This window comes from Meleagris gallopavo, chromosome 4, assembly GCF_905368555.1.
Source record: "Meleagris gallopavo chromosome 4, MGAL_WU_HG_1.1, whole genome shotgun sequence".
NCBI lineage: Eukaryota > Metazoa > Chordata > Aves > Galliformes > Phasianidae > Meleagris > Meleagris gallopavo.
Window position 1 is genome coordinate 46411994 of NC_139407.1, and position 27049 is coordinate 46439042.

General features: G+C 36.9%; 1 protein-coding gene across 2 annotated transcripts in view; it reads left to right on the forward strand.

The window, feature by feature from the left end:
* The first annotated feature begins 1231 nt into the window (after positions 1 to 1231).
* NFXL1 (nuclear transcription factor, X-box binding like 1) overlaps positions 1232 to 27049 on the forward strand; it is a 40272-nt gene continuing 14454 nt past the window's right edge. Inside the window, exons 1-18 of one of the 2 annotated variants that reach the window (XR_014883157.1) lie at positions 1232 to 1546; positions 2158 to 2328; positions 2701 to 2810; positions 3915 to 4048; positions 5345 to 5523; positions 5700 to 5861; positions 5992 to 6092; positions 6943 to 7057; positions 7377 to 7501; positions 8381 to 8503; positions 8851 to 8941; positions 11737 to 11857; positions 12452 to 12608; positions 13409 to 13500; positions 15015 to 15036; positions 20147 to 20287; positions 21794 to 22049; positions 22804 to 22873. Coding sequence is in view for 1 of the 2 variants with exons in the window: in XM_085223217.1 (XP_085079343.1) it covers positions 1387 to 1546; positions 2158 to 2328; positions 2701 to 2810; positions 3915 to 4048; positions 5345 to 5523; positions 5700 to 5861; positions 5992 to 6092; positions 6943 to 7057; positions 7377 to 7501; positions 8381 to 8503; positions 8851 to 8941; positions 11737 to 11857; positions 12452 to 12608; positions 13409 to 13500; positions 15015 to 15036; positions 20147 to 20287; positions 21794 to 21960; positions 22804 to 22873 (2241 nt within the window). In the remaining variant the exon portion in view is untranslated. The remainder of the gene's footprint in view (positions 1547 to 2157; positions 2329 to 2700; positions 2811 to 3914; positions 4049 to 5344; positions 5524 to 5699; positions 5862 to 5991; positions 6093 to 6942; positions 7058 to 7376; positions 7502 to 8380; positions 8504 to 8850; positions 8942 to 11736; positions 11858 to 12451; positions 12609 to 13408; positions 13501 to 15014; positions 15037 to 20146; positions 20288 to 21793; positions 22050 to 22803; positions 22874 to 27049) is intronic. The other variant, XM_085223217.1, reaches the window with a different exon arrangement.

Here is a 27049-nt window from a genome sequence, read left to right on the forward strand (position 1 = left end):
CTACTAATATAGTTAAATGGTTTACAAGTCTGGTAAGTTTTCAACCCATTTAAAAAGCATCGTCTTCATGGCTTTTCCTTAAATTATGTCTTTTTCTCATTGGCAAAATTGGTTTTATTATTTGTGGTCTCAGACTTGCCTAGGTATTTTTAGTATATTTTTTCCATAGTCACTTAATGTTGGACTAATTTAATGACTGTGAGTGAAGAAAGGGAGTCCACAGAGAGAATACATAATTCTGTAGTTAGAGCATTTTTAATGTCTTGGGCAATTGGACTTCCAGTCTTAAACAATACATGTGTAAAAGCTGCTATCACTTGATAATACGTCTATATTTCTGTTTTGTTCTGTTCTGTAATAAGATGGAAATGCTACAAATTGGATCTTTTGTTTGAGCAAAACTGGTCTTTTGCAAAGTGTGTTCATTTATTTTTATTTTTTAATGCTAGCGAGATTCTAGAATGGGAGAGATCTATAAACAACTGATTTCACAGCAAGGATTAAATGTTATGAAGTAATAAACATGTAGATTTTATATGGAATATTTATATGAGATGGCTGTTCATTGACTACTGACCTTGTGCTTCGAACAACACATTGGAAAATGTGTTGTTGAGGCAAAAGGATATGCATTTAATTCAAACCTATCAGTGCAAACAAGAAGCATTATTCTGGCATTTTCTGCATTATGAATGTTGGGCTTTGCAATCAGAATTCTTGTTATAACTCACAGTCCATATGGCAGCAGCATCACATAGGGCTTACTAGGCACTTAAGAAGCACTTTTCATCTTTGTTGAAGAGTTTAAGGTTTTGTATTAGAGAAATGTTACGGAATTACTAATATTATACAGAGTCTTAATAAAGAGAGGGTTACTGTGCACGTTGTTTCTCTTGGATCTTTCAGTGACGAGTTGTAGCCACTAGCTGCCACTTTCCTATCAATAACATTTCAAAACAACAACAACAACAAAAAACAGGATCGACCTCTAGCAGCTTATTTAGCATTTTCAGGCTCTTTATGATCCGAAATCTTTATTAACTGCTATCAATATGTGTTTGCTGGAAGAAACCCTTAAAAACAGAGCCCACGGAGCCAGCGCACGAACGTGCCGCTGCCCCACAGCCGGCAGCATCTTCCGTGCTGCGCAAAGGAGACCCGGAGGCCGCACCGCGGTGCACGCTGGGTGTTGTAGTCCTCCGAGCCGCCGCTTCTCGCCTCGCTGCCGAGCGAGGAACGCTGGGAGCTGTAGTCAGACCTCCGCCTGCCGCTTCCGTGCGGAGGGGCCGAGCCGGCGGGGAGGGCGGAGAGCTCGCCTCGGGGCGGCTGCGGCCGGGAGGCGCCGGGCTGTGAGGAGTGCGGCCCATCTCCGGCTGGCGGGGAGGGATGGAGGCGGCCTGGCGGCAGGGCGGCCGGGGCCGGGGTCGCGCCAGGCTCGGGGACGGGCTCTCCGGCCGTACCGGGGCGGCCGCCCGGCCTCCTGCCGCTATCGGCCGCGGCGGTGCGTGCGTTCGGGCAGCGGCGAGCGGCGGCGATGGGACCTGCGGTAAGTGCCCCTGCTTCCCCTCAGCCATCCGGCGGGGCCCAGCAGCCCGGCCCGGCCTCGGGAAGACCCCAGAACGGGGCCGGGGCCCTGGAAGAGCGAGGCGGACCCGTGTAGCGGCGGGCCCGGCCCCGCGGCCGGTGGAGCGAGCCGGGGCTCGGTGGGGGCATCGCGGGTCCCTTCCCCCACTCCAGGAGCCTTGTGCGCGCAGCGTCCCGGAGCTGAGCCGAGGCGTCCACTGTCGGTGCCCTTCGAGTGGTGCGGTGAACCTCGGGAACGGCTGCGAGGTGGTTAGCAGCTAGTGGGGACCGTGCGCGGCGGCGGGCAGGGATCGGGAGGTAAAGTGGGCGTGTGTAGTCCGATGTGGGAAACGAGCAGCTGCCTCTGAAGGCCGCAGGTAATCGACAGACAGTAATTCCTGTTGTGGATTTTATGGATAATGCCCAGCGAAGGAGGGAAAGTAGTGTATATTTTCCTGTGTGGTATTGGAAGTGTAACAAAATAGCATCCTCAGAAACGTAAGATAAGCCAACTCGCTAAGTAAGGATGAAGGACTGAATGTGGTGTAACGATTAATGACGATTAAGATCGCGGCAATTGTTTCTTTTGAATAGAATTATCTTCACAGAAGAAATTTGATGAAATTAAGAAAGCGAATCAGGCTGCAGCAAGAAAGCTGGCTGAGGAGCAGTTTAGTTCTTCATCAGAGGATGATGATGAAGATGCTGAAATAAAACAAGGGAAGATTTTGGCAAAAACATTCACCATTTACACCAATCAAACAGGTAAACGTTTTTTGTATATTGACTTTTATTTGAATATGAAAGCGTAGAAGGGACGATATTATTGGTTATAACTTAGACTTTTTGCAGAATTGGAGGGAAAGCAGTTTTTCTGATGTACTTCTTTCTTTCTGATGTGTTGAAAATACTTGTTCCTAGCAGTGCGTACTTGATGTGCTTCTTGCCTTGTTCAGCAGAACTGGTGGTATAATTTTGCAGTTTTCTTAAGTACTTATAATAATGTGGTTTTGTATTAATATATGACTGGCCTCTGTTCAGAGGAAAAAAATTACTTCTTACACCGTCTCAACATGTACAGAATAGTAGATCAAACATAATTTTAAAAATTGCTTTAAAAATTTTTGTACATTAAAGATGGAGATGCAAGTGAACTGGAACGTACAAGACAGTACATGAACGAAGCTTTTCAGTCAGGGGCTATGACATGTCTGATCTGCATTGCTTCAGTTAAAAGGAACCAAGCTGTAAGTACTTTATGATATGCTTTCAAGTATTTTAATTTGTAGCAATATCATACATGATTAAAAGATGAAGAAATTTCTGCTGTTTATCTTTTGGCAAAAATTTCACTCATTCTAAGCTGACAATTTAACACATCATGTGAAAGGTTCCAAAGGCATAAAACTGCATTTTTATAACTTAAATTTCTTTTCAGCAGCAGGTTGATATTCTAAGCAAAATAGTATTTCCCTCCAGAACTAGCAGTGAGGAGTGTGCTGAAGCCACAGAGGGTTAGTGATAGAGAGAAAATACTATCAAAGTCAGCTCTCTTAAGCTGAACAGAATTAAAAGCAAGTGTTTGCTGCTGCTTTTGCATTATGTTTCTTTAGCTCTTTGAAAAAAAGACCATACTGTAAGCCATTTTTGTAAAGAAGTCTTTTTTTAAATGTTTTTAGGTAACTGTTGAAACTTGAACAGGGAAAGCTTCTTGACTTTTACCAAGATGTTTAGAGACCTAGAGTATGTGATAGTTGGGCTTGTTTAGTCCAGCAGAGAGGACACAAAAGAATGATTTGATTACAGGCTCTGGCCACTTAAAAGTTGTGAAGAAAACTAAAACCAGTCCTCTCTGTGGTGACAGATGGTGTAATAACGGGCAGTGGCACAATCTGAGGTTAGAAAGGTGCAAACTAGATGCAGAAAAGGTAGTGCTACACATTGATAGGTTGCCCAAGGTGACTGGAGACTCCATCTTTAAGGGGCCTCCCAGAACTTAAAGTTAGGCAGCTGTTAAGGTGGCTGTAACTGCATTTTGGGCAAGAGGTAGCATGTATCACCTCCAAAGGTGTGCTCAACTCAGCTGCACCTCCAGACTACATGGGCTCCATAAGCTTTGGTGAAAACAGCAAGAATAATAGGGATGTGAATCTATAGCAACAAAAGTTTCTCTGTTAATCTGAGATTAACAACAGGTGTAATTTACCTTTGGGAATCTGTGTTTTTTTTTTTTTTTTTTTAATGGGAAAATAGCAAGCTTGTTTTTCTTCTGATGTGGATTTTCATCAATGAAATGGGGAAAAAAAATACTCATTAAAAAAAAAAAAGTGGCACTTATATCTTCTCTTTAGGTCTGGAGCTGTTGTGGATGTTTCTGTATATTTCACCTGGTGTGTATCCAAAAGTGGGCCAAGGACAGTCTTTTCCTTGTGTCGTCTCCCTTGACAGATGATGATTTTGGGAAGAAGGACTATCCATGGCCATGGTGAGTTCTTCATAATATATTTACATAGATACTTTTGTTGTGAAGCGTGTGCACTGGAGTTGCTTTAGGAAGGATTGGTACACATAAGTGGCATGCAAACACATGCATGAAAAAGTTTAGAAGACTTGTTTTTGTATTATTTTTCTGAATTCTTTTCAAGTATTTGCTAATGTATGTTGATAATATTTAAATGATATTAAAAAATATTTTGCTGCATGAAATTCTTTTTAATCTGTAAAGAAAGCAAATGATCCATCGTGTCAGCTTTTGGTAATTATTTTTAAAGGGTCTTACTTATTTATCTGTGTCTCTTAAAATTGGCAAATGAAACTTAAAATTTTGAAAAGTCAGTTCTAAAGCAGTAAGGTATATAACTTTTCTTTTACTCATTATGATTTTCAAGTCCATTTGTAACTCAAGTCAGTCGTGAATTTTACATGAGATTGTGTAAAGGAGGTGGTAATACTATGGATACATAAATAATGAACCTTACTTTTTTTAGTAAGTTTGTCTCTGAGTGTTAAGGTTTCTCTGTGTACGTTTGTTTTGTACCATAATTTTTCTATCTGCTTTTATGTGGGAATATGTAATCTCTCTAAAATGAATCCTCTGTCAAATTTGATTGAAAGTGCCTGTGGATTCAAAAACTCTAATGTAGAATCTCAGACAAGCTGGTTTGCTTAGGAGAAAAGGTATAGAGTTATTGGCTGGCAATGTCTCAAGTTCTGTACGAGTTAACAATGCCTGCTTTGTTACAGATTAGTTCTACAAACACTGTGCTTAAAAACAGTACATTTAAAAATTTCAAGGCAGGTGACATTTATTGTGTGCTTAAATGTTAAGTAAAATCAATGAAGTCACTTCAGAGAAGTGGCATATATGGGCAAATTGACATTTTATTTGATGATAGTAATGACATAGCCCGTTTAAGGACTTTGCTCTTATCTGATGAGGAGCTGCTTGTCTGTTGTCTTTCCCCGGCAGCTGCTTTGTTCCTTTTGCATTGCCTCCCTTATCAGTGGTTCACAATAGAAAGTGCTTAGGCCCTGTGGAACTGACAAACTCCAGACTTTTGATGCCTACCAACCTTTAGGAATTCTGCATTTTTTTAATATCTGACACCATCAAGGCTGACAGATATATGTATAGCAAGACCTTTATTGTTTATTACAGATACAGGTTTTTTGGTTATACTAGTTGTGTGAATCTTAATTGGTAGGCTGTTAACAAACTTGGGAAACTGAAATAATTAAAACTAACGCTTTTCCTTTTCCCTCCCATTTTCCTTTCTTATAGCCCAAAATGTAGGTTTGAATACAAACGGTCTGAAACTCCCAATAAATATTACTGTTACTGTGGAAAAGTAGAGAATCCAACAGTGGACCCATGGCTGGTACCTCATTCCTGTGGTCAAATATGTGAGAAGGAATTCAAACCTCCTTGTGGGCATAAATGTTTGCTACTTTGTCATCCAGGTAAATTCATTGTGTCTCTTGATTATTTGATCTCTATTTATGTAGTTGTTGCATAATTTTACTTTAAATTGAAGCCGACTGTATTTAAAATTCTCAGAATAAAATAGGTGTTAATAAAGGATGTGTTTGCAGAATAGCTATTAATGATTTTTTTTTTTTTTCTTTTCTGGGCTTAGGTCCTTGTCCACCTTGCCCAAAGATGGTCACAACATCCTGTCACTGCAGGAAAGCTAAACCAGTGCCCCGAAGGTGTAGTGCCAAGGAGTGGTCATGTCGTCTGCCATGTGGACGAATGTTGCTGTGTGGACAACATACTTGTGAGAATCCCTGTCACTCAGGTAGACCGCCTCCTTAGGCTTCAGAAAAGCAGCTGTTTGACTTTTTAAGAAATATCCCTATTTTCCAAGTTGAATACAAAAAATCTAATTCCTGTGCTCAGTGTAACTTTATGATTTCATACATTGTCAGGAGATTGTCAGCCTTGTCCACGTGTCAGTAAACAGCGGTGCATCTGTGGAAGGCAGACAGCAGAAAGGCTTTGTGCAAGTCCTCAGTGGCAGTGTGAGCAGGTATGTTCACAAAGATGCCTTTCCTCGCCTTATTCATGTCTTTATAAAATTTAATTACTCAGTGTATTATGGATTGAAAAAACACATTTCTGTATGAGAACAATAATGAAGACTCCGTAAAGTATCAGTTAAAATGGTATTTATTTGAGCTAACACTGTACAGAAAGAGAGAATAGTATAAGGAATATGATGACCCTTTAAATGGTGGAAATCCTAAGCTATGCAGCATTTAGTGCACCTGGGATCTATGCTCAGCATGCTGTGCAGAGCCTGTCCATAGCAGGTGTTACTCTGTTTTGGTCATTCAAACTGTTACAGGATTTTATTACAAGAAAACAATTCTATTAATCACTGCTACTGCCAAACAGAAGGGATGTTCCTGTGAGAACTTCTCGCTGTGCTTCTAGATAAAGTCAAGGTATGTGCTTGGCAGAGTCACTGTCACCAGGTTGGAGCTGCCTGTGGGCTCCTCTGTTGCTACTAACTGGCTAGGTTTAATCTCTGGCCATGGAATGTGTACAGCACATGGGCCTGTAGCCTACCACAGTACAGGCCTGTTTCTGCTCAGGCTAACTGTTTTGTGAATCACTGACTCTTCAGTGTACAGTGGTCTTCCAGTCGGGATTGCTGCAGGGGTGATCGGTTTCATTTGGCAAACTCAGCAAATAGAAAGCTTGTTAACAAAGTTATTGGTACAATTAGCTCCTCATTGCTGAGAAAGTTTAATTCCATCTAGACATCAGGCATCCATAGTTCTTTTTTTTTTCTTTTTTCTTTTCTTCTTGGATTGCTTTATCTTAATGTGTCATTTTGTCACACTGCATTCACTTGACTTCTCTGATTTTTCCAGGTGTGTGGAAAAGCTTTACCTTGTGGTAATCACACATGTGAACAAGTTTGTCATGCTGGTCCCTGTGGAGACTGTCCTCGTTCTGGGAAAAGGTCCTGTCCATGTGGAAAATCAAGTAAGCCCTCGTTATTTCCCCAGTAAGTTAAGTAAATGTCATCCAGCCTTTGACTGTCAGCAGTTTAGGTTACTTAAGCAGTGCAAGGTCCATAATAAGTTCTTACAGTGAACTGTGAAAGCTGAAATATACCTTTTTGGTTCATTCTGTCAAAACTTGATTTAGTGGCAGGAGTTTCATTGTCTATGTGATTATTTCTAGGGAAGCTTTTTGCAAAAACGAGAGAGAGAATTTGTGTGTGAAGTCATACTGCAGTACGCATTGTTTTCTAAATTTTGTTTTGCTTAATGTTTGCTTGTACTACTCTCTTTTCATCTAGAGTTTACGTTGCCTTGCACAGAAGATGTGCCCACCTGCGGTGATAGCTGTGACAAAGTTTTAGAATGTGGCATCCATAAATGTTTGCAGCGCTGTCATCGAGGTCCCTGTGAAATATGCCGACAGGTCGGTCCAGTTGTATATGTGAAACAGCTAACTGGTGTTATCAAACACTCTATCTTCAGAACACTGCAAATCTACTGAGGAAGATGAAATGATATCTGTCACAAAATCTATGGCTTTTTTGAGATAAAGATGTTTTATTACTGTTATTTAAGTACACCCTGAAAGACAATTTCTCCCCAGCTCTTAAACTTCCTTGCTGTTCTGTTTAATATTTCTTCATTCATGAAAGAGAACATGCTGTTAAATACCAGTATTTTCTTGTTAATAAGCAAATAATGCTTTGCTCAGACCTAAATATCTATGGAGCTTTTGTGGACTGGCCTATAAAGCTCTTGTCTGATTGTCTCTTCTGGACTAGCCTTGACTGAACACCACAGCCAGGTCTGTGGTATTAGTATGTGTAGTTAGTATATTATATTTGGGATGAAGGTCAGAGAAAAGCCACTCATCTACTTCTTAAACTGTGTATGCAGAAGATGAATTTACTATGCTGGTGAGGTAGTTCTTTGCATGAATTCATTTTGCATTTACACTTGATGTTTTGCACTGCATACTCAAATGGTTCTCTTGAAGTGGCCATCCTGGTGAGACCAAGGCTAAAGTCTTACCGTGCCATCTAGAGCACAACGTTTGCAGTACTGACACAAATTCCCACATTGGCTATTGCTCTTAGAGCATGAAATACACTATCTGTTATGATAGAGCATTGTAATATTACTTGGCCATGAATGTTTTTTTTCCAGCTAGTAGTAGAACATCTTTTTTACCACTCCTCTTGCATGGTTTTCTTTCCTTTCTTTTTTTTTTTTTCTTCTTCTTCTTGGAGTGGAGTTCATGTGTATTAAAAATACCTTGCTTTTTCTCTACCTTGCTGCCCAGGAAGTTGAAAAACAGTGTCGCTGTGGGAAGCACACTAAACGCATGCCTTGTCATAAGCCTTATTTATGTGAGACAAAGTGTACTAAAATTCGTGATTGCCAAAAGCACCAGTGCAGAAGAAAGGTAAGTGCCTGGAAATGGTCTGTTGCAAATAAATTCCTTAGATAATAATATATATTTATTTATAAATTAACTTTTAAGATGTTCTAATGTTTTTTTGGAAGCCTTCTGCTTTTTTAGTGTATCAAAAGATCACTTTAAAATATGTTTTTTTATTAAATCTTTTTTTTTTTTTAAACAACCTTATTGATATCCTCATTTCTATTTCTAAAATGAATTCGAGCAAATTTGACAAAATTTCATGAATAATATTTCAAGAAGTATTGGGGGGGGGGGGGGGGGAAAGATAGTAGAAGAGGACAAATTTATGCCAGAAGTTTGCAGTTACATAGAGTATTTTGTTTCAATAGTGCTGTCCTGGAAACTGTCCACCTTGTGATCAAGTCTGTGGGCGGACCCTCGGTTGCAGAAATCACAAATGTCCTTCAGGCTGCCACAGAGGTAAGAACAGGTGAAGGATCCCTGTAGTGATAAACAATAATAGTAAACAAAATGTGGTTTATTTTAGTGTTTGTATGACTCCGTGTGGTGCTTTGTGAATTCTTCCCCTTTGCATGTGGGCTTTCTGTGGGAGCAGTGTGTCTGAAAGACTTTCAGTGTTGGTTGGAGCCTAAGGGCTTACATAATGACAGCCAGGATTTTTGCCTGCCAATTTTACTTAGCAGTGTTCCTCTGAAAATTCTCTATCCCGCTTCCAGGTGCTTAATTCAAAATGCATTGCTTGACTTTTCCCTAAATAATTCTGATCTCTAAATATGCGTAATGAAGTCCAACTGCATATAAAAATGGCAAAGCTGGTCATTCATCACTTTTGAAAATCCTAGAATACAATGTGTGATATGTGTAGTCAGAAAAAAAATGTTGATTGAACTTGAATGTGTCTTACAGATGAGAAAATAAAAACTTGTTACTGAATATGTGAAAGGTATCAATAAAAAAAAAAAGTTTACTACACCATTTAGTGTCCTTGGTTAAAAATATCCTGAAGAGTACCAAAATTACCTGGCCACTTTTATCCTGACAAATTGCTTTGACATTAATTTGGTAGGGGATTAAATTGGAGTGACTGAAAGGGGGCTATTTTCTCAGCAGTTTTCCTTCTAGAAACTGGTGCCCTGCTGAAATAGCAGCAGAATAGCCTGTATAATTTACCTTGCTATTCTGAACTATAAATTGCAGCACCTCAGGAAATAATTCACAACTGTTCAGTCAATCCTGCTTTTGTGGTAGTGAATCTTAAGGAGGATTGGGAAAGGTAAATATGGTGGTTGTCCTATTTAACATCCTATTAAATCTGTTACCACAGGCTGGTAGGTTTTTTTTTTCCCCTTCCCTCCCCACTAATTGTGTTCCTTCCCTTGTACTGACAAAAAAAAAAAAGTTACTTTTTTTTTTTTTTCTGCATTAGTTTGACCTGGTTGATACAATCATAGTATGGTTTGGGTAGAAAGGTCCCTCAAAAAACCATGTAGGTCCTGGCCCCCTGTTGTGGGTTGGGTCACCTCCCACTAGGCTAACTTGCCCAAAGGCCCATCCAGTTTGGTCTTGAACACCTCCATGGATGGAACGTCCACAGCTTCTGTGGGCAGCCTGTGCCAGTGCCTCACCACCCCTCATAGTGAAGAAATCGTAACTAAATAACAGAACAAAATCACAACTAAATAACAGAACAAAATTCTAGTTGGAAAACTTTAAGGAGCTAATGCTGCGTAACAGGATAAACTTAAATTCAGTAGTTAGCTTGTATTGCTGATTGCATCTTACTACCTGGCTAGAAGTGACATTAATGATTTCTAATAGATTACATTCTTACTAGAAAAAAATATAAAGAAATAAATAAAGTATTTTAACTAATAAATAAACAAATGATGTTGATTTTGTGAGAATTTGTACCCAGCGAAGCAAATAATTATAGTATCAGATGTAGAAGATTAACTCCTGTGCTCTAACAAATTGTAGCCTATTACAATTTGTGATACTTTATTGTCACAATATTTGGAAGTATTTCTAATGGAGGCAGTGCGTTTGACTTTAAAAATATATATTCATGTGTTTCTTCCTCCTCAGTAGTGGTTTTGTTGCTCCTGAAAGTTATGACTGCATATTTTATAGTCAGTTTGTAATACAGATTACGTTAGCAGTGACCTAATACACCTTAGTGACCACTGATTTTAAAGGAAATAGTGTACCTCCTAGAAATAGCTTGCCAGGTCAGGTTCTTGAAAAGGTTCCTGTTCTCAGAATTTCTAAGAGGTAGCTGCTGGTAATAAGTACTTGGCATTTAGCAGTGTACAAGTTGTAAGTGTATTGTAAGTAAATTGTGTGCGTGCTAGTCACTCAGGGCAACGTAACTTCAGATTCCTGGCTTATAGGTACTTATTAAAGTACCTATTTATATGTGTTGATTATATATTACAGTTCCATTTAAAAAGACTATATATTTTCAACCTTTTTTTCTTCAGCAGCTTTCTGTCAGAATTGCTTAAAAACTTGTGCTGTTGATAATGCTTTCAAAGCATTGTTTTCCTTGAAGTTTAGGTGCAACATGGTCAGCAAGCTAAAATCCCTTTTCTTTTAAGATGCATATTCTTACTGTTAAATATTCAGTAATGAAACAACAGTTGGCACATGAAGAAATAGTGTGGGAGAGCTATAGATTTAAAAACAGATATTTTAGTGATTTTTATTAAAAAAAATATATATATCGCATTGGTAGTATAAATTACTTTAGATGAGGAGGATCTTTTCAAAAGAGCATTAATTATATGTAAAGAATGAACATTTCTTAATATTGTCCAAAACAGTATCCTACCATTTTTTTCAATGTCTTCTTTTTTTCTTTTGTATTCTGAAGAAAGATGACTTCATATATATATAAGAACGAAATGTGTATGGCAGTATTAAGCTTTGTGTTGTCCAAACGGTTGGGTTCTAATGATACTGGCTTCTTTTTATAAAATGAGTGGGTGGGATTGTTTCAAACTTGGTAGCAGTTAACAAATGGGAGCATAATCAACATTATAATTACAGTTCTTTTACGATGATTAGATTGTCTTTCCCAAGAGGGATTTGAAATAAATTAACTGAATAAGCAGAAATAAATTAACGGCCATTTGTTATTTAGGTCACCAGAGGAAGATAATGATACCACATGCAAATTCAGACTTATATTGATTACCATTGTTTATAATTGGCAGTTTATTCAGATGATCATGCTGTTAATGTATTTATTTTAGGTAGTTGTAATCCGTGTCCAGAGACTGTAGATGTGAAATGCAATTGTGGAAAAACTGTAATTAAAGTGCCCTGTGGTAGAGAGCGCACCATCAAGCCTCCCAAATGTAAACAGCTGTGCAGGTCAGTATAGAAAGTGGGTGTATTTCTAGTTCTGTAGTGGAATTTAAAATATCTTCAAAGAAAGTAGTAAAATATAACAGTTTAAAAAGTAAAAATTACATTACTTGTCAGTTTCTGTATCCTTGACTATGCAGATGGGGAGGTAAGTACTAATTCTTCATTTAAGACACCTCTCAGCTGCTATGGTTTCATAAGCAGCACGTTATGGGGAGGTTCTGCTCCACTGAACACTTTTGACTTCATAGTTCATTCCCTTCTTCAGGTCATCTCTGGTACTTTCAGAAGGTAGTTCACTTAAAAATCTCAACAGTGAAAACAAAACCAGTATTTTCTGCTGAGCTGTAGCAAGATTACTTAGCCTGCGTTTGAGTTGGGTTGCAATAACTGTAATATGCAAACCCAGCTTTGACTTTAATTTCACTTAGAAATCATGTATAATTTTACCATAATATTCACCATGAAGAAAGCGAGAATTAAACGTATTTTTAAAAACAGAATTTGTTTTAACTCTTATGTTTGAGCCATAATTGCCTAGTGACCGTGTGGTCTTATTCCTTGCTATTCCTTCCTATTGATTTCTGCATTTTACTTCAGTCGCCCTCCTACCTGTCATCACCCTACCCAGGAGAAGCACTATTGTCACTTTGGCCGGTGTCCTCCCTGTCGTCAGTCCTGCCAGAAGACATTAACGTGCGGTCATTTGTGCCCTGTTTCCTGCCATGATGAAGCACTTGTGAAGCAAACTGGCATTGTAAGTAACTAGTGAAAAATGGGGTATTATTTATGTTCTGGAGAATAAGAAACAGCTGTTTGACGTTAATCTTTTGTTGAAGGCTTTTGGAATTCAGAATAAATTATTGAACACAGCAGTATTCATACTGCATACACAGCAGTATTCATACATACTTCATACTGCTTAATTGAAAAGTTAAGTGACTCTAGTTAGCTTCTAGTGCAGTCTAATTTATAATGTACGTACTTGGGCAACCTTTAGCCCTTAGGGTAATTCAAGAAATTATAAGAACTTTACTGGCTGGAGTTTCATTACATATGTTTAATTTCAGGTATAACCAACCAGTAATTCTTAAGATAGAAGGAAAAAATTAAGTTTAATTGGTATTTATTAAACTATCAAAGTGCGCAGAAATTAGAAGAAATTGTTTGACATCTTCACATATTATGCATATGTGCATTTCAGTATGATGATTTCAAGCTTTTAGTAGGAATTTTTCTATATATTTTTAATATTATTAATATTAAATGCTTGGTTTTTTGTTCTCTTTTGTTTGTTTGTTTGGCTTTGCATTTTATTTTTAGCAGTAAGGCCACAGGCCTTTTTTTTCATCTATTGCTATGGTAAAGGTGAAATTGTAGTTCTATTTGGGGAGGTGATGTTGGGTTTTCTATTCATTTTTTTGTTTGTTTTTTAAATTACTAGAAAGTGGATTTTTTTTTTAAATTATTATTTTTTAGAACTGGGATCTATTTAGATGATTAATTTATTTAAGGTTAAGCACGTGGTTCCAGTTGTGTTTTATACTTTGTTCTCAGCATCAGTTTGCAGGTCCTTGGGAGCAGCCATCTGAGCCAGCTTTTATTCAGACTGTGTTACCATGTCCACCCTGTGAGGTTCCTATACCCGTGTAAGTATTAAATAAATAAATAAAGAAAAGAAAGTTTTGGACTGTAGATACTGTTCTCTTCAGATGAAGTGAGCTTATGTGAACAATATTCTTATTCATAAACCTGGAAGTATTGGTGATGGTTTAATAGTTCTGGTAGTATGTACTTATTATATGAAGGGAAAATAAAAAGTGGTTGTTTCTAATACAATGCTGCCTTAAAAAAAAAAAACAAAAAAAAACAAAAAACAGTGTTAAAATCTCAAAGACTGACATTGTAAATTGATAGTCTTTAAGTGACATACACCCGTTTTTTTTCCATGTAGTTTCTTTCTTCTTTAGTTTATGGGATTGTAATTTTTTGTATAACTAATTGCTATTTTGTTTTTCGGTTGTTCCGTGCATGGATCTTCCATATAATTTATTAAATGCTAATGGAAAAGTATTCCTACTCAGTACTCCTGATACTTCTGCTCAGAGTTCAAAGCCAGGTTCCCAAAAGGTGAAAAATGTAGAGTTCTGGACAGCTTGGTTTCAGTATTTGGGTACATTACCACAGGAACAGTCTCATGTAGGTGTTCAGCAAAGGTCACTGTGTAACATCATGCATTATGTAGGGCACATCTCTTGGTCCTTCTGAGCTCCTGTCTGAAAATCACCTTCCTCAGTCCAAAAGCGCCTTTCCAGAAGATAGTTTGCTCTGTGAGAAGGAACCCATACTGGGAAAGTTGTATTTGATTTTCTAACAAGAACTAGCATTGTTACATTTTATTGTGCTTGGCAAATTGAAGTTCTGTTAGTATTAGGTAACATTAATTCTGGAATATCCAAACTCTTCTGATAGATTGTTGCAACTATAATGTTCTTTTTCTTTGTGAAAGTTGCATAACAGAAATTTCCTGTGCTACCGAGTCCCAGTTGCAGGGCTCTGTATTTCATGAACTTTGTAACAAAATATTCCTCCAGTCTGTCAAGATGCTTCTGAGTGGCATTGCTGTCCTCAAATAAACAAGAATTCCACTTGTAATTGGTGTCCAAGTAGCATGCAGCCAACTAACCAGTACTGTATGAACCTAGTGATCTTGCCAGTTTTTCGTGCAACTAATTGCTCATCTGATACCAGTACATACCAGCCTGAGTGCAAGGTTGCTGTGAGGAACCCTTGATCTGCAAAAGTCTGATTCTTCTTGCTGATATTCTGTTGTCCTAAAGATCACATGTAGCTATTGGTAGTTGCTTTGTGTTAGAAATTCTGGAGTTGCTGTCATAAAATAATAGCAAGAACTGTTGAAAAGGTGAAGGCATTGACCTACATAAATAAATAGACTTTTTATTTTAGTTCGTGCTACAGAAGCAGATTAGGTTTTGACCTACTTCTTTTTTAGCTCTGTGTGTTGCCTGCACTGGCCTGAATTGCACTTTTGTTTCTTTAAAAAATGTATTACTTTCCTGTGAAAGACACTATCACTTATTTACTTAAAAAAAAAATATGTGTTTTCTAAATCTTTTTTCTCTTTTTTTACTCTCCTTAACAGGGAGTGTTTTGGACAGCATGAGGTGAGTCTGGAAGCTGGCTTTTTAAGTAAAATATGAAGTATATCTCGCTTTGTCAATCTGCAAGAAAAAATACTGAGGGAGAAATGTTATGTGGCTTTTTTTATGTTTTAAAACCAATGAAGTAACATACAAAGGCTTACATATCAGAGGTGTGTTAGTTCCTTTTTAAATTAGAGTTCTTGGACAGAAATGCAAACTCAAATTTATGAAGCTATTTGTGTATTCTTGCATGTTTGTTCAAATAATGTTTAAATTGATTTGTTTTATCTTCACTATGTAGTTCTGTGGTTTTCTTTCCCACTTCATTGTATAGTTCTTCTTCTCTCTCTGTTCTATTTCTTCAAATTTTCCAGCACCTGCTGTGTCTTTGTGTTCATTTCAAAAGGAAAGAGAATATAGTGCAGTACCAGAAAATTCTCAAGTGATTTGATCTAAGTCTAAATGGAATAATGTCAGACAACACAGTGGAATTATTAGCTTATCTTTTTGAGATTTAGGCTTCTCCATCTCAAATTATGTCATTGGCTGTTCTGGCTTACGTAGTATAATAAGAAAATCGAATTAATACTTGAAGCTGAGTACTGAGTTATCAGTATTCGCAGTCATTTCTAAAAGTCAAGGAGTGGAAGATCAGCATGTTTTTCTCATTTTTTAAAAGATAATTGCTAAACTAATCTTAAAACATATTGCTGTTTACACCTCCGTTCTGAAATACCTCTATTGGAAAGTAATTCACTATCAAAGCACAGCTGATACCAGTATAGCAAACCTAGTTCTATTTTAATCTAGTGAAAATTTCTAGAAAATAGTAAACTTTAAATATTCAAGATACCCACTTTCTTTCTTCTTTGACCTTCTTTACTGATCTCTTGGTATGAGTTGTAATGGTGGCCCAATATGTGGTGGCAATGTCACAGATTTTTTTTAACAAAGTTAGAACAGCAGTCTATTCATGCAATACATTTATTGATCCAAGCGTGCTGTGAAGACAGTTTCCACAGAGCTGCTTTTCAGCTTGCTAGTTGCCAAAGAAAAGTATGTTCTTGAACTGCATGAAAGGAATAACCATGTCTTTGTTTGTTGTTGGAACAGCTGATTTATCTTTTTGCTTTCAACAGCAAAACTTCCAGGTATATCAACCAGTATCTTGAATGAACGACATCTCTTGTGATAGATCATAATAAATCTCATCCTATCTTTAGTGAGTTTGCATTAAAAGAAAAAAAAAAAAAAAAAAAAAAGCAACTTTGTGCAATCGGCCCAACAGAATGTGTGCTAAATAATGTAAGCTGTTTTGGAACTGTTCAGATTTGCAAGGATGTGAACTTCATATACCTCCCTGCTCTTATTAGAGAAAATGATTCAGATTTCAAAATGTATTTATGACTGCTTATTTCAAAATATCTGAAAAAGGAAATCCTCTCTCTGTTGCATAATGCTCTTAGAGTCAGTTAATGACTTTGTGTCATGGATTTGTTACAGCTTACTGTAGAAAAATAAGGAGGAATCTCAGAGTTTATACTTAGGGAATTTATGTTTGCTGATATTAGATGGAACTTTCCATCTTTTGGCCAACAGAGTGCAGTGTTTCTTTCCTGCTCAAGTTTGGCAGCCTCTGGAGGGGAATTAAGTGTCTTTGAGACTTTGGTAGCAGGAGAAGAAAAGAATGACTTGTTTATTACTGTGTGAGTGCAGTGTGTTTACAGTGTGTTTTCAGTGTGTTGTACATTTAATATTGTTCTGAGATCTCTAAAAAGAAGGAAAAAAGCCCCACAAAACCAATAGTGTTTGCTTGATGTTTTACGGTCTCATTGGCTCTTAACAAATACTCTCACCTCAAAGTAATTTACTTTGGTTAGAAGGAGAAATTTTTTGTATAGATTTCTGAACAGTTGCTCTACTGCAGTAGTTTCCAGCCCTTGAGGGGATTTTCACAGGGAAATCTGAAAGTTTCACAGGTGAGCAATGTAATGGTTTTCTCAAGGAAAGTTTTCCTACGTAGAGGGGGATTCATTGCTGCACTATGATTTACTTTTGTTGGACCGTTGTACAGCTGGTAATGAGTGAGGTACAAAAAGCAATTAGCTGAGAATGAAACAAGCTACAAGGGCTCCTTGTGCTTTACCAAGATGCCTGCAGATAATGAATAGAAGAGAGAATGGATACAAGCAGTTTAGGAATTGTACGCTAGTGCTAGTACAAATTTATTTGATTTACATTTCCCTTTGGACTATAATTTTAATTAGTGTTGATGCTGCATTGTATCAGTTAAGTTTTTTTTTTTTTAAGTTTCTCCTTATTTTTATTTATTTTAAGGGATAGATTTAGTTCTACTTGTCACATGTCTTTATGTATTTAGAAAAGTGATTTATCACTTGAGACAGCAGGCTTAAAACTACTTCTCAGAAAACATAATTTTATCAAATTTGTGTTCACTGAAATACCATTCTACAAGATGTGTAACCTAAAATAAGATTTTCTGTGGCTAAAGCTTGCAGCTTTCTTTTAAGTATTTTCATGGTATCAATTTCAACTATTTTTACATGTATTTAGAGCAGCTGTTAATTCTTTTTTTCTTATAAATCAAAGTGCTTAAAAGCAGCACTCAACTTTGATTGAAGTTGTAGGTGTGAAAATCACCTGCCATCGTAATTGTTGCCACCACAAAATAAAACTTGGTGGTTTACTTTTATTTTTGACTTTCACATTTTGTAGCAGTAACATACCTGTGGTCTCTTAAAATTTAATTCTGAGAGTTGATGTTTATATTCAAAATCTAATTTTATGGAAAAGTATTAAAGCCCCTGTAGAAGGTTTTACTTATTCTTGTTTTGCTTATGATGAGTATTTAGAACATACTGGAAAATCAGTTTTCTTTTCAGGAAGATAGAACACTTATTTTCTTGTTTTTTTGGGGGGGGGAGGGGAGAGGAGAATATGTTTTCATTGGTAGAAATTTAATGCTGTGTTGTATCCTGATTTTGTGTGTGTGGATAATTTATAGGAGGAATACTGTTAGTCTACCTCTAGATAAATTTTATATAAGCCTCGATGAGATTAATCTTTATGATATGATGAATACTTTCAAAATTTTCCTGCTCTATTGTGCTTGATTTTTATTTTTATATTCCAACTGATGCATCTGTTGGTGTTTTGTTGTTGTTGTTGTTGTTTTTGTTTTGTTTTGTTTGTTTGTTTTTCCATTTGAAAAATGTCCTGGAAAGCTTCTAAAAGCCGTTGTCTTTTTTTTTTCTTTTTTTTTTTTCTTTGCCCTTATTCTTTAGTGGACTGAAAATGATGCCTCCTTATTGTCTTTTCTTCTTTTACCTTCCAACATCCTTTTTACTATTTACCTTGTTGCTGGAATGAAGTGACTAGGAGAGGGAGGAGGAGGAGGAAGGAGATGTAGAATGGGAAGGGGCAGGATAATAGGAATGATACAAGATCAGGTAATCAGTGTATGGTCATTGACTACAGCAATATTCTCTCTTCTAGACTCTCCTTCATTAGACCTTTTGCTGGCTTTTACTCATTTGGTCAACAAAAGCAAAAGCCATTACGGACTGAGCTGTAGCGTGCTTGCAGGAGGCAGTAGGGGCAGGCAGCATTCAGATATGTTTCATAGCTGCAGTAGTGCCTTAGCCAGCATAATGAGCTGCAGTTCTCATGTAGGGATGTAAGAGAAGTTGGACACAATAGCCCCTTGCTTTTTTTCTTCTGAAGTTCAGTCTCTCATATGGATTCTTCCTGTTTGCAGATTTTCTGTGGGTCATGATGAGAAGGAATTCAGAAGTTTTGTGAATGAATTGTGTTTTGCAATGGCTTAATTTGGAATCCAGTCTTTTTTTCTTTTTCTGGCATGGGATCGAGAAAGATTTCTATAAGCAAGTGGATTCAAATCCTGCTTTGTGTAGTTTTACTTAGGATTGAAGGAAATCAGCATGTGCACACTGCTGAAGGGAGAATGTTCCTCACCCTAACCTATGTGCTTCCATCTTTCTTACCTTACTCACATGCTTGTATGGCCAAGCAACTTCTGAGCCTGGCAAAATAAAAACTTGTTTTTCTGTCAATTGATTTTCTTCCATTTTAATTAGCTGCATTGTCTTGCCCTAAAGATAGATGCGTAGTAGAGCTTGTTCAAAGTAAATGGTAGGAGAGTTCAATTAGGATTGTAGAGTTGGAAGAGAGAAAAAGAAGGGGTGCAGAGTGAAGCTATTCAGTCAACCATAGCCGTAACATAAAATTGCACTCTTAGTCTAGTCAAAGTGAATTATATCACATTAGCCTGTTTCATAATAATATCAGAAATAGTTTCTCTTTTTCTCTGTACGATGATCATGATTTTTAAAAAAATCAATTTTGTGACAGCTCCACAGAAACTTTTTTTTTTTCATGTGAATGTTATGTAATGGGAGAAAAATAGAAACAAGTGAGTTTCCTTTAATATTTTCTATATTGGAAGGTACTTTCACATTCAGCTTCAGGGAAGTAACTTAGTTAACAAGGTTAGGAGCTAACAATCTATTTCAGTACCAGTGGAAGTTTAAAGGTAGAATTGTAAGAATGTTTTGCACCTGTGATGACCATAACACAATTAGTCCTGTGAAAACAAACTATAGGCAGCTTTTGTAATAGATATAGAGCTGTTTGGGAACCTTTCCTGGAGGACACAGATGTAAATCAGAAAGAAGGACTAAATGGCACTAAAAGGTTTAAGACTGTAGTAGTCGGTTTAGAAAAGAAAAAGGAGATGGGAAGGAGGGAAGCTAGGTTTTTAGTTAGCAAGGTTTTTTTTACCAGGTGTAATCAGCATAAAACAAATGTGTGATTGTAGGGATGAGAGCCTGAAGTGTCTGTATATATGTATATATATATTAAAAAAATAAAAAGTCGATTGCTTTCTGCTGATTTTGTTCTTTAGTAAGGTACTTAAGAACAAAAGTTTCTCTAATGGTGGTGTGTGTTGTATATAAATGTTTTTCACACATGACACAGTATACATGTATAATCTTATAGACACGTGCACATGCTATCTGCCTATAAATAGAAACCGAGAGATAGATACAAAGATACCTGCTTACAGACATCTTTTATTTTTAACTTCCAGGTTAGTCCATTACCGTGTCACTCTGCAGGTCCCTACTCATGTAAAAGATTTTGTGGGCGACTTCTTAGTTGTCAGAATCACACTTGTATGAAGGAATGTCATCATGTTACTAAAATCAACAGTAATGCAGATGGAAAGAAGGTAGGTTGATTTTTCTTTGGCTTTTACTTTGTTTTAAATACTGTCTTCAGTTTTAACTGGAAGATAAAGAATTTGTTGCTAGAACACATGGGATCTATTACACATTCCACTGGAATTTGATAAGTGTGTGCTCTGTTCTCACTGATGTTGTGACAATTAGCTAATCTGTATGCCTTAGACAACAAAACTGGGACAGTATTATGTATTTCATAAATGCTGCACATTTTATTTTTTGGTAGATTAATGTTGTGTTGCTTTGTTTTAACAACCTACTGGTAGTGCTTCTGAGCAAACACACTTGCAGTCTACTAGGAATACTGCTTACTGAGAAGAGCTGGATATGGGTTGAGGAGGTTTGACATCTGTGGCAGAGAGCACTGGAAATATTACAGAGCAGGCGAAGACTTCCTGAATCACTGGAGTGATATATTCATGTTTATCAATTTCTTCTAGAAACTGTCACTTATGAGCTGTAGATCTTAGTTGCTGAAAATAAAGTTATGAAACAAATGAAAATGCAAAGGTGAAAGTTGCTGTAGTTTTGATCAGTGGAGAGCACATAGCTTCTGGTTTGAGAGAATCATAGTTTGGAGGAAAAAGACATTTTAAGCTTTTAAAGCATTAATTTGAAAAAAAAAAACAACCAGCATCACCTCTGGTCATATGGAAAACTGAGCAAGCATTCAGGGATGTGCTTTAGTGAGCATGGTTTGATGGGTTAACAGTTGGACTGGGTGATCCTGGAGGTCTTTTCCAATCTCGATGATTTTATAAATTAGTTCTTTTGCAAAAGCATTGCGTCACCTCATTCTTGGGAAAATCGGCTTTACTTTGGTTGGTTTATGTGAAACTGAGCATTTGAATGTGGTTGTGTGTGCTTTGAATACTGTGCTGAATGGGTTCAGTTATTAAATCACTTTAATTTTTTAATTTAATTTAATCACAAATTGATTTTATCTGTGCATATTTGATTGCAAACTGGGGTTCTGTCTAAGTTATTGGGACAGGAACAAGTAGGAATGAAGCATATTTTACCTTAATGTTCATATTTTCTGGGAGGACTACATGAACAATCATGCATATAGGGAAATTGAATGACTTTGTTTCTTAAACCTCCACACCCATGTATTGTAGAGCAGTGTATCATGACTGAAGTATTACAATAACATGTTGGGTGGGAAGAGTAACTTCTGAACATGGAATTCTTTTTCTAACAGTTTTCCATAGAAAATGAACAGACTTGATGGCTATTTTCCAAAGCTCTAATATTAAGAGGTTCTTTCATGTCTAGGAGATAAAAAAAGCTCTTTTTGTCCCATATACACTGACATTTCTTGAAAAGAAAAAAAACACATTTTAATATTTTGCTTGAGAGATATGTTACTGAATAGCTGAATTCTATGGGAAAAAATACCCCAACTCTTTCTTCTATCTACAAGCTTGTTAGTGGCATCTAGGAAACAAATGTTTGACACTTTCTTTAGTACTTTGGTTTTATTTTGTTAGGCAGGTCCAGAATGTTTGCAATGTGAAGAGGAGTGTACCAAGCCACGGCCGTTGGGCTGTCCTCACCGATGTGTTTTACCCTGTCATCCTGGGGATTGTCCATCATGTCTCCAGATGCTTAAAATAAAGTGTCACTGCAAACTGTCAGCACTGTATATTGAATGCTTGTAAGTGTCAGAACTGAACCCAGCTTTTCATTGGAATGTTCCTAACTGGAAACCGTTTGCAATGTCTGGGGATGGGAGAAACTCCTATGGCAAGTTACAAATGATAACCTTGAAAAAAAGTTTTATAATATAATGTATTGTTCTTATATTTAAATCTTTCCAGTGTTTTTATTTTGTATTACTGCTAAAATAACTACTTGTATGGAGCCTCATGAGCAGAATTGATCTCAATGCTTTTATAATAAGGTAGTACTTTGAGTTATGCAAGTACATAGTAATCTTATGTGATGTTTTTAATCTATATACAGTTCTTTCACAGTAAATAAAGAAGAATTTTGTAACAAGAACTAGAATTAATGTAGCAATTGCAAAAGATCTTACAGCTAAAACTCTTAGAAAAAATGTGGACTTCTGAAACAAAATGTCCTTCAAACCCTATCTGTTTTAGTTGGAAAACATCTTAGTAATCATTTGTGCTCCTTTTTAATTATTTATGGGTGTGTGGGTAGCGGGAGAAGATAAGCTTTACTAGATATAAATTGGAAGTGTGGGTTTGAGCATTATTCTCTGTATGCTTGTTGCTCCAAAAACATTCATCCCACGCACATATGTTTTTTTGTGTTCTCTTTAAAGTACTGTAAATCCTCTTAATTTATGTGTTTTTGTCTGATAGAGACCTAGTGTCATTTATATTAGTCCCACGAGATATGGACAAATGACCCCATTTCTCTTTGCAATGAGATGCATTTAAAATACATTCCTAATTGTATTGATTCCTGTTTTTTTTTCTTTTTTTTTTTTTTAATTTGGAATTTACCACAAATACATTTTTTTCTTCTATAGAAAACTAACGAGTGCAGATGTAAAAGAAAAAGATCTTCTTACTTCCTGCAAAAATCAGTGTCCAAAACAGGTAAGCTCTGTTAACAACTAAATATTTGATTTGGCTTGCAAATTTTACTTTTTGAAGGGTCTTTATACAGTTTCGTAGGCCAAGCAAGCTAAAGAAGCTTAGTCTGAATGAATGTGCTGTGTGATAGGTGTAAAGGATAGTTTGTGAACTGTACCTGTAGGACAGTTATTAATGTCTAGCTCTCAAATTGGAAGGTTGTATCAGAGGATCAAGAACTCTAGAGTTCAATTCAAAAACTGTGGAGATGTCAGTCAGTTGGTATGGTGGCGATAGGTTGATGGTTGGACTTGGTCTTAGAGATCTTTTCCAATCTTTAATAATGATTTTTTGATTCACAGAATGGCCAGGGTTGGAAGGGACCTCAAGGATCATGAATCTCCAACCCTCCCGCCACATGCAGGGCCACCAATCTCCCCATTTAATACTAGACCAGGCTGCCCAGGGCCCCATCCAACTTGGCCTTGAACATCTCCAGGGATGGGGCATCCACAACCTCTCTGGGCAGCCTGTTCTAGTACCTCACCACTCTCTCTGTAAAGAACTTAAGATTCTACCAAAGGTATATCTCCAGGACAATATCAGTGAATACTTCATTCATGGCTTGACAGTTGAAGCTTGAAGCTGGTGATGTTGAATGAGCAAGAGTATGTCCTTTGATGTGGTTAAAAACTGATCTCGAATATATATTCTCAGAATAACAGGATACTCTTTGGTTGGGACAAATACATAGGACTGTATTTGTGATTTTTCTTGTGCAGGGTTAGTGATCACTGTCTGCACAACAGTTTTAGGAAACAAACAAACAAAAAAACCTGAAAAAACATTTGGGACCTAAGTAAAATGAATTCTTAATGCCTTACTGCACTAGTGAAACATGATAAGCAGTGTGAAGCTTAAGACAAGGGAGTTAATTGCTTTACTGTACCTGACTATATGAAGGGTTGCTGTAAAGAAGAATAATATCTTTGTTATATGACAAACAGGCTATGAACTAGTGGCTGTATCAGTTAGGAAGATTCATGTTAACTACTGCCTTTGAGTTGTAAATCTTGTAGAGCATGGAAGAATAGTTTGGAAAAGCTACTTTTCATCAGTAACAGCTTAGGCATGTATTGGGGTTAGTTCAGTTGTGGATTTTATTGCTTTAAGACATGAGGGACAGGTGAAATGACTTCTTCCTAGTCCTTCCCAGTGCTGTTATTCTGTGCTGGTTATGTGTTTTCAAAAATCTATATATTACTTACTACTGTGCCTTTGCTCTTTAGTTGTCATTAGTTGTGACAGGGGTGATAGCCCTTTCTTCACTCTGTTTCCCTATTGTAGAATTAGAAAATCTACAGAGTGGAAAAACTTGAATGGTCAGGGATATTTTGGAAAGTGTTCCCACTGCTAAACACTTCAGAATTTCTCAGAAAACCTGCTTCCTTGCAATAAAGAAAAGGCTTGTGCATATTTTCAAAGTATTGAAAATACTTAATCCCATACTTGTTAATTGTTTTCTTACTCTATTTTGGCCTTGTACTTTGGCTCTAGTAGTATGTAGTTGGCACTCAGAAGTAATTTGGAGCTTGTCCTCCACTGGTTGCATTTTGTTCCGCTATGCTAGTTTGCCTGTGGCGTCCTCTAGTCTGAGATCTGTTGTCTCACCTTGTTTGAATTCTGCCTCAACTGAGTAGATGTAGGTTCAAAACTTTCACTGCATTATTTTCTGGTTTCAGAAGTGCCCAATCTTTTACTAGATAGACTGTCTGTTTTTGAGTAACTTGCAAAACTGATAGTATTCCTGCCTACTTCCCAAGAGTCTCTGTTTTTCAGACAAGGTTATGTTAACAAATCAGTGAAAGCCCAATAGAAATTCTGAGTTCTTTTATGCATGCTTACTTGCATCTTCTACTTTTCACCCTTGTCTTTGAGATCTCTTCATTTTGCTCATCCTCTTTGTGTCGTGCATGAGTAAATGAATGTATCTGTCACAGTTTTCTCATCTGGATGTCTGAAAGTTCTCTCCCTGGCAGGGGAGCGTTTTAGGATATTATTTCATTGTCCGTTTACCTCTTACTTTTGTCCTTCCATTTCCCTCTCTTGTACTTTGATTTCATTTGCTGCAACACTTCCTCCTCTTTATTTTCAATAGTAGTTCTAATCTCTTAACATGAACTGTGTGTTCCTGTACTTCAGGTTCTCTTCAAAGATTTTTTCCATATCTCATCTTTGCCTTTGATTAATGTAACTGTTGTGATTTTTCTGGACGTGTTCCCGAGACTCGGGCTGAGGTTTAAAATCCATCCAACAGTATTACTGAATTCAAATTTGCAGTTCAGAATTGCATTGTCTGTTAGAACAGGGTCTTTGTAGAACTGAATTCAGTGGGATGTGAACAGAAAACTCGGGACAACAGAATCTGTTTTAGTTGGATAACGCTTTTGCTTAACTCTTAAAATTCTCATTCCTGTAAACATGGATTTATGTAGTTTCATCTACACGAAAAACTTTGCAGTGTAATCAGTTATATAAAAATACATACTGTTCCCTTCCTGTGTTTCTAGTTCTATATCTTAGTAGTTTTCTTGAAACGTGTTAGTACAGTCCTGCTTCAAATAGTTCCTATTGTTGTTTTTTGGTTCCTCCTACTTTCTCAATCCTGTTTTGATAACCTCACAAGTACTCTCTGTTCTTAATTTTTTGTCTAAAAAAATTGTTCCCTCAACACCAAATCTGAAAAGTTTTTGTGTTATCTTAGCAGCTTACTTTCAAGCAAATATCAGGTTAGTGTTTATGAGAATTTCCTTTTCAATGTCAGAATTTGAACTTGGTTTACCAGAAGAGCTCGGTGAAACTAATGTTTGTTAAAAATCAGTGTATTCTGTAACTCCACCAAGTTCAGCACAGTGCAGTTTAGGTTCAATAGAATACAGTATTCTACTCAAGTCTTAGTTTTGAGATGTTTGTCTTTTTTGGTTAATGGAAATTGTGGAAAGCAGTATACTTCCACATTTGAATTGCAGGTAGTGTGCTTCTTCGAAGCATTGTGAATATCAGTATTTTTTCCAAGGCACCAGACAATACAACAGGAATTGAAAAGTCTTGCCAGGTTTCATGCTTTTGTTTTGGATGTGGTAGTATAAAGTTATTAAAAAAGAACTTCAAATATTGTGCGGTACAGCTCATATTTCCTATCTGCTTTAGGGAGAAGCAAAGTCTTTGATATTGCTACAGCTGTTGGATGGGAAGCTTTAATTAAAAAGTTCTTTGCTTTGTTTGGTAGCAATAGCTAAATATCCCGTTGAAGGAAATTTAACTTTTTTTTTTAATCAGCGGTGATTAAATTCTTATGATCATGTTAGCAGATGTTTTGGAATAGATCTTAAATGCAAGTTTTAACAGTCATATCTGTTTCCATTGCTTACATATCCATTACCAGTATTTGTGGGTCTGTGTAATTACTAATTTTTCAACAAAATAACAGTACTTTGTGCTTTTACTGTGTACTCTGCTATTGTCTTAAAATGTGAAACCTGGGACCCCATTAAGGGCTGCTCTGAAAATAATGCCTCCTATTTTATTATGTTGGCCCATGATAGCAGAGGCAGATGTTAGCGGGATGGAAGTAGAGGTTGAACTTCCCCGCCAGTATTCTGTTACATTTTGTTGTTGCTGTGCAACAGAAGCTTTGCTTCTATCATATGCACATTCTCCTCCACGTCTAGCTTAAGCAGCAGAGGTTTTCACATGGGTTGGAAATGATCAACTCAACTTTTGTTTATAACTTTTGAGACAGCTGCTCAAGTGTGGGGGTGGTTCTTATGTGTGTATTAACAGAGCGTGTTTATTACCTGCTGGCGAAGATTGGTTAAACATCCATAAATGTTGACTGTTTTTGTCATTGCCAGGCATAATGTTGGAATTTAAATGCATTCCCAAAGTGGAAAATGCTCATAAAGATTTGTTTGTTTTCAGAGTTGTAGGTTATGTTGCTTTCTTTTAATGGGCTTGCCATGACAAATATAAACTATTATATAATATAATAATATATATAAACTAATATATAATATAAGCTATTAACAACAGAATATTTACAGTGAAAAAGATCTAAAGGGATACACACATTACATTTTAGCACTATATAGTAGCTCAACATTTGCAAAAAAAAAAAAAAAGAAAGACAAAAGCCCTTCC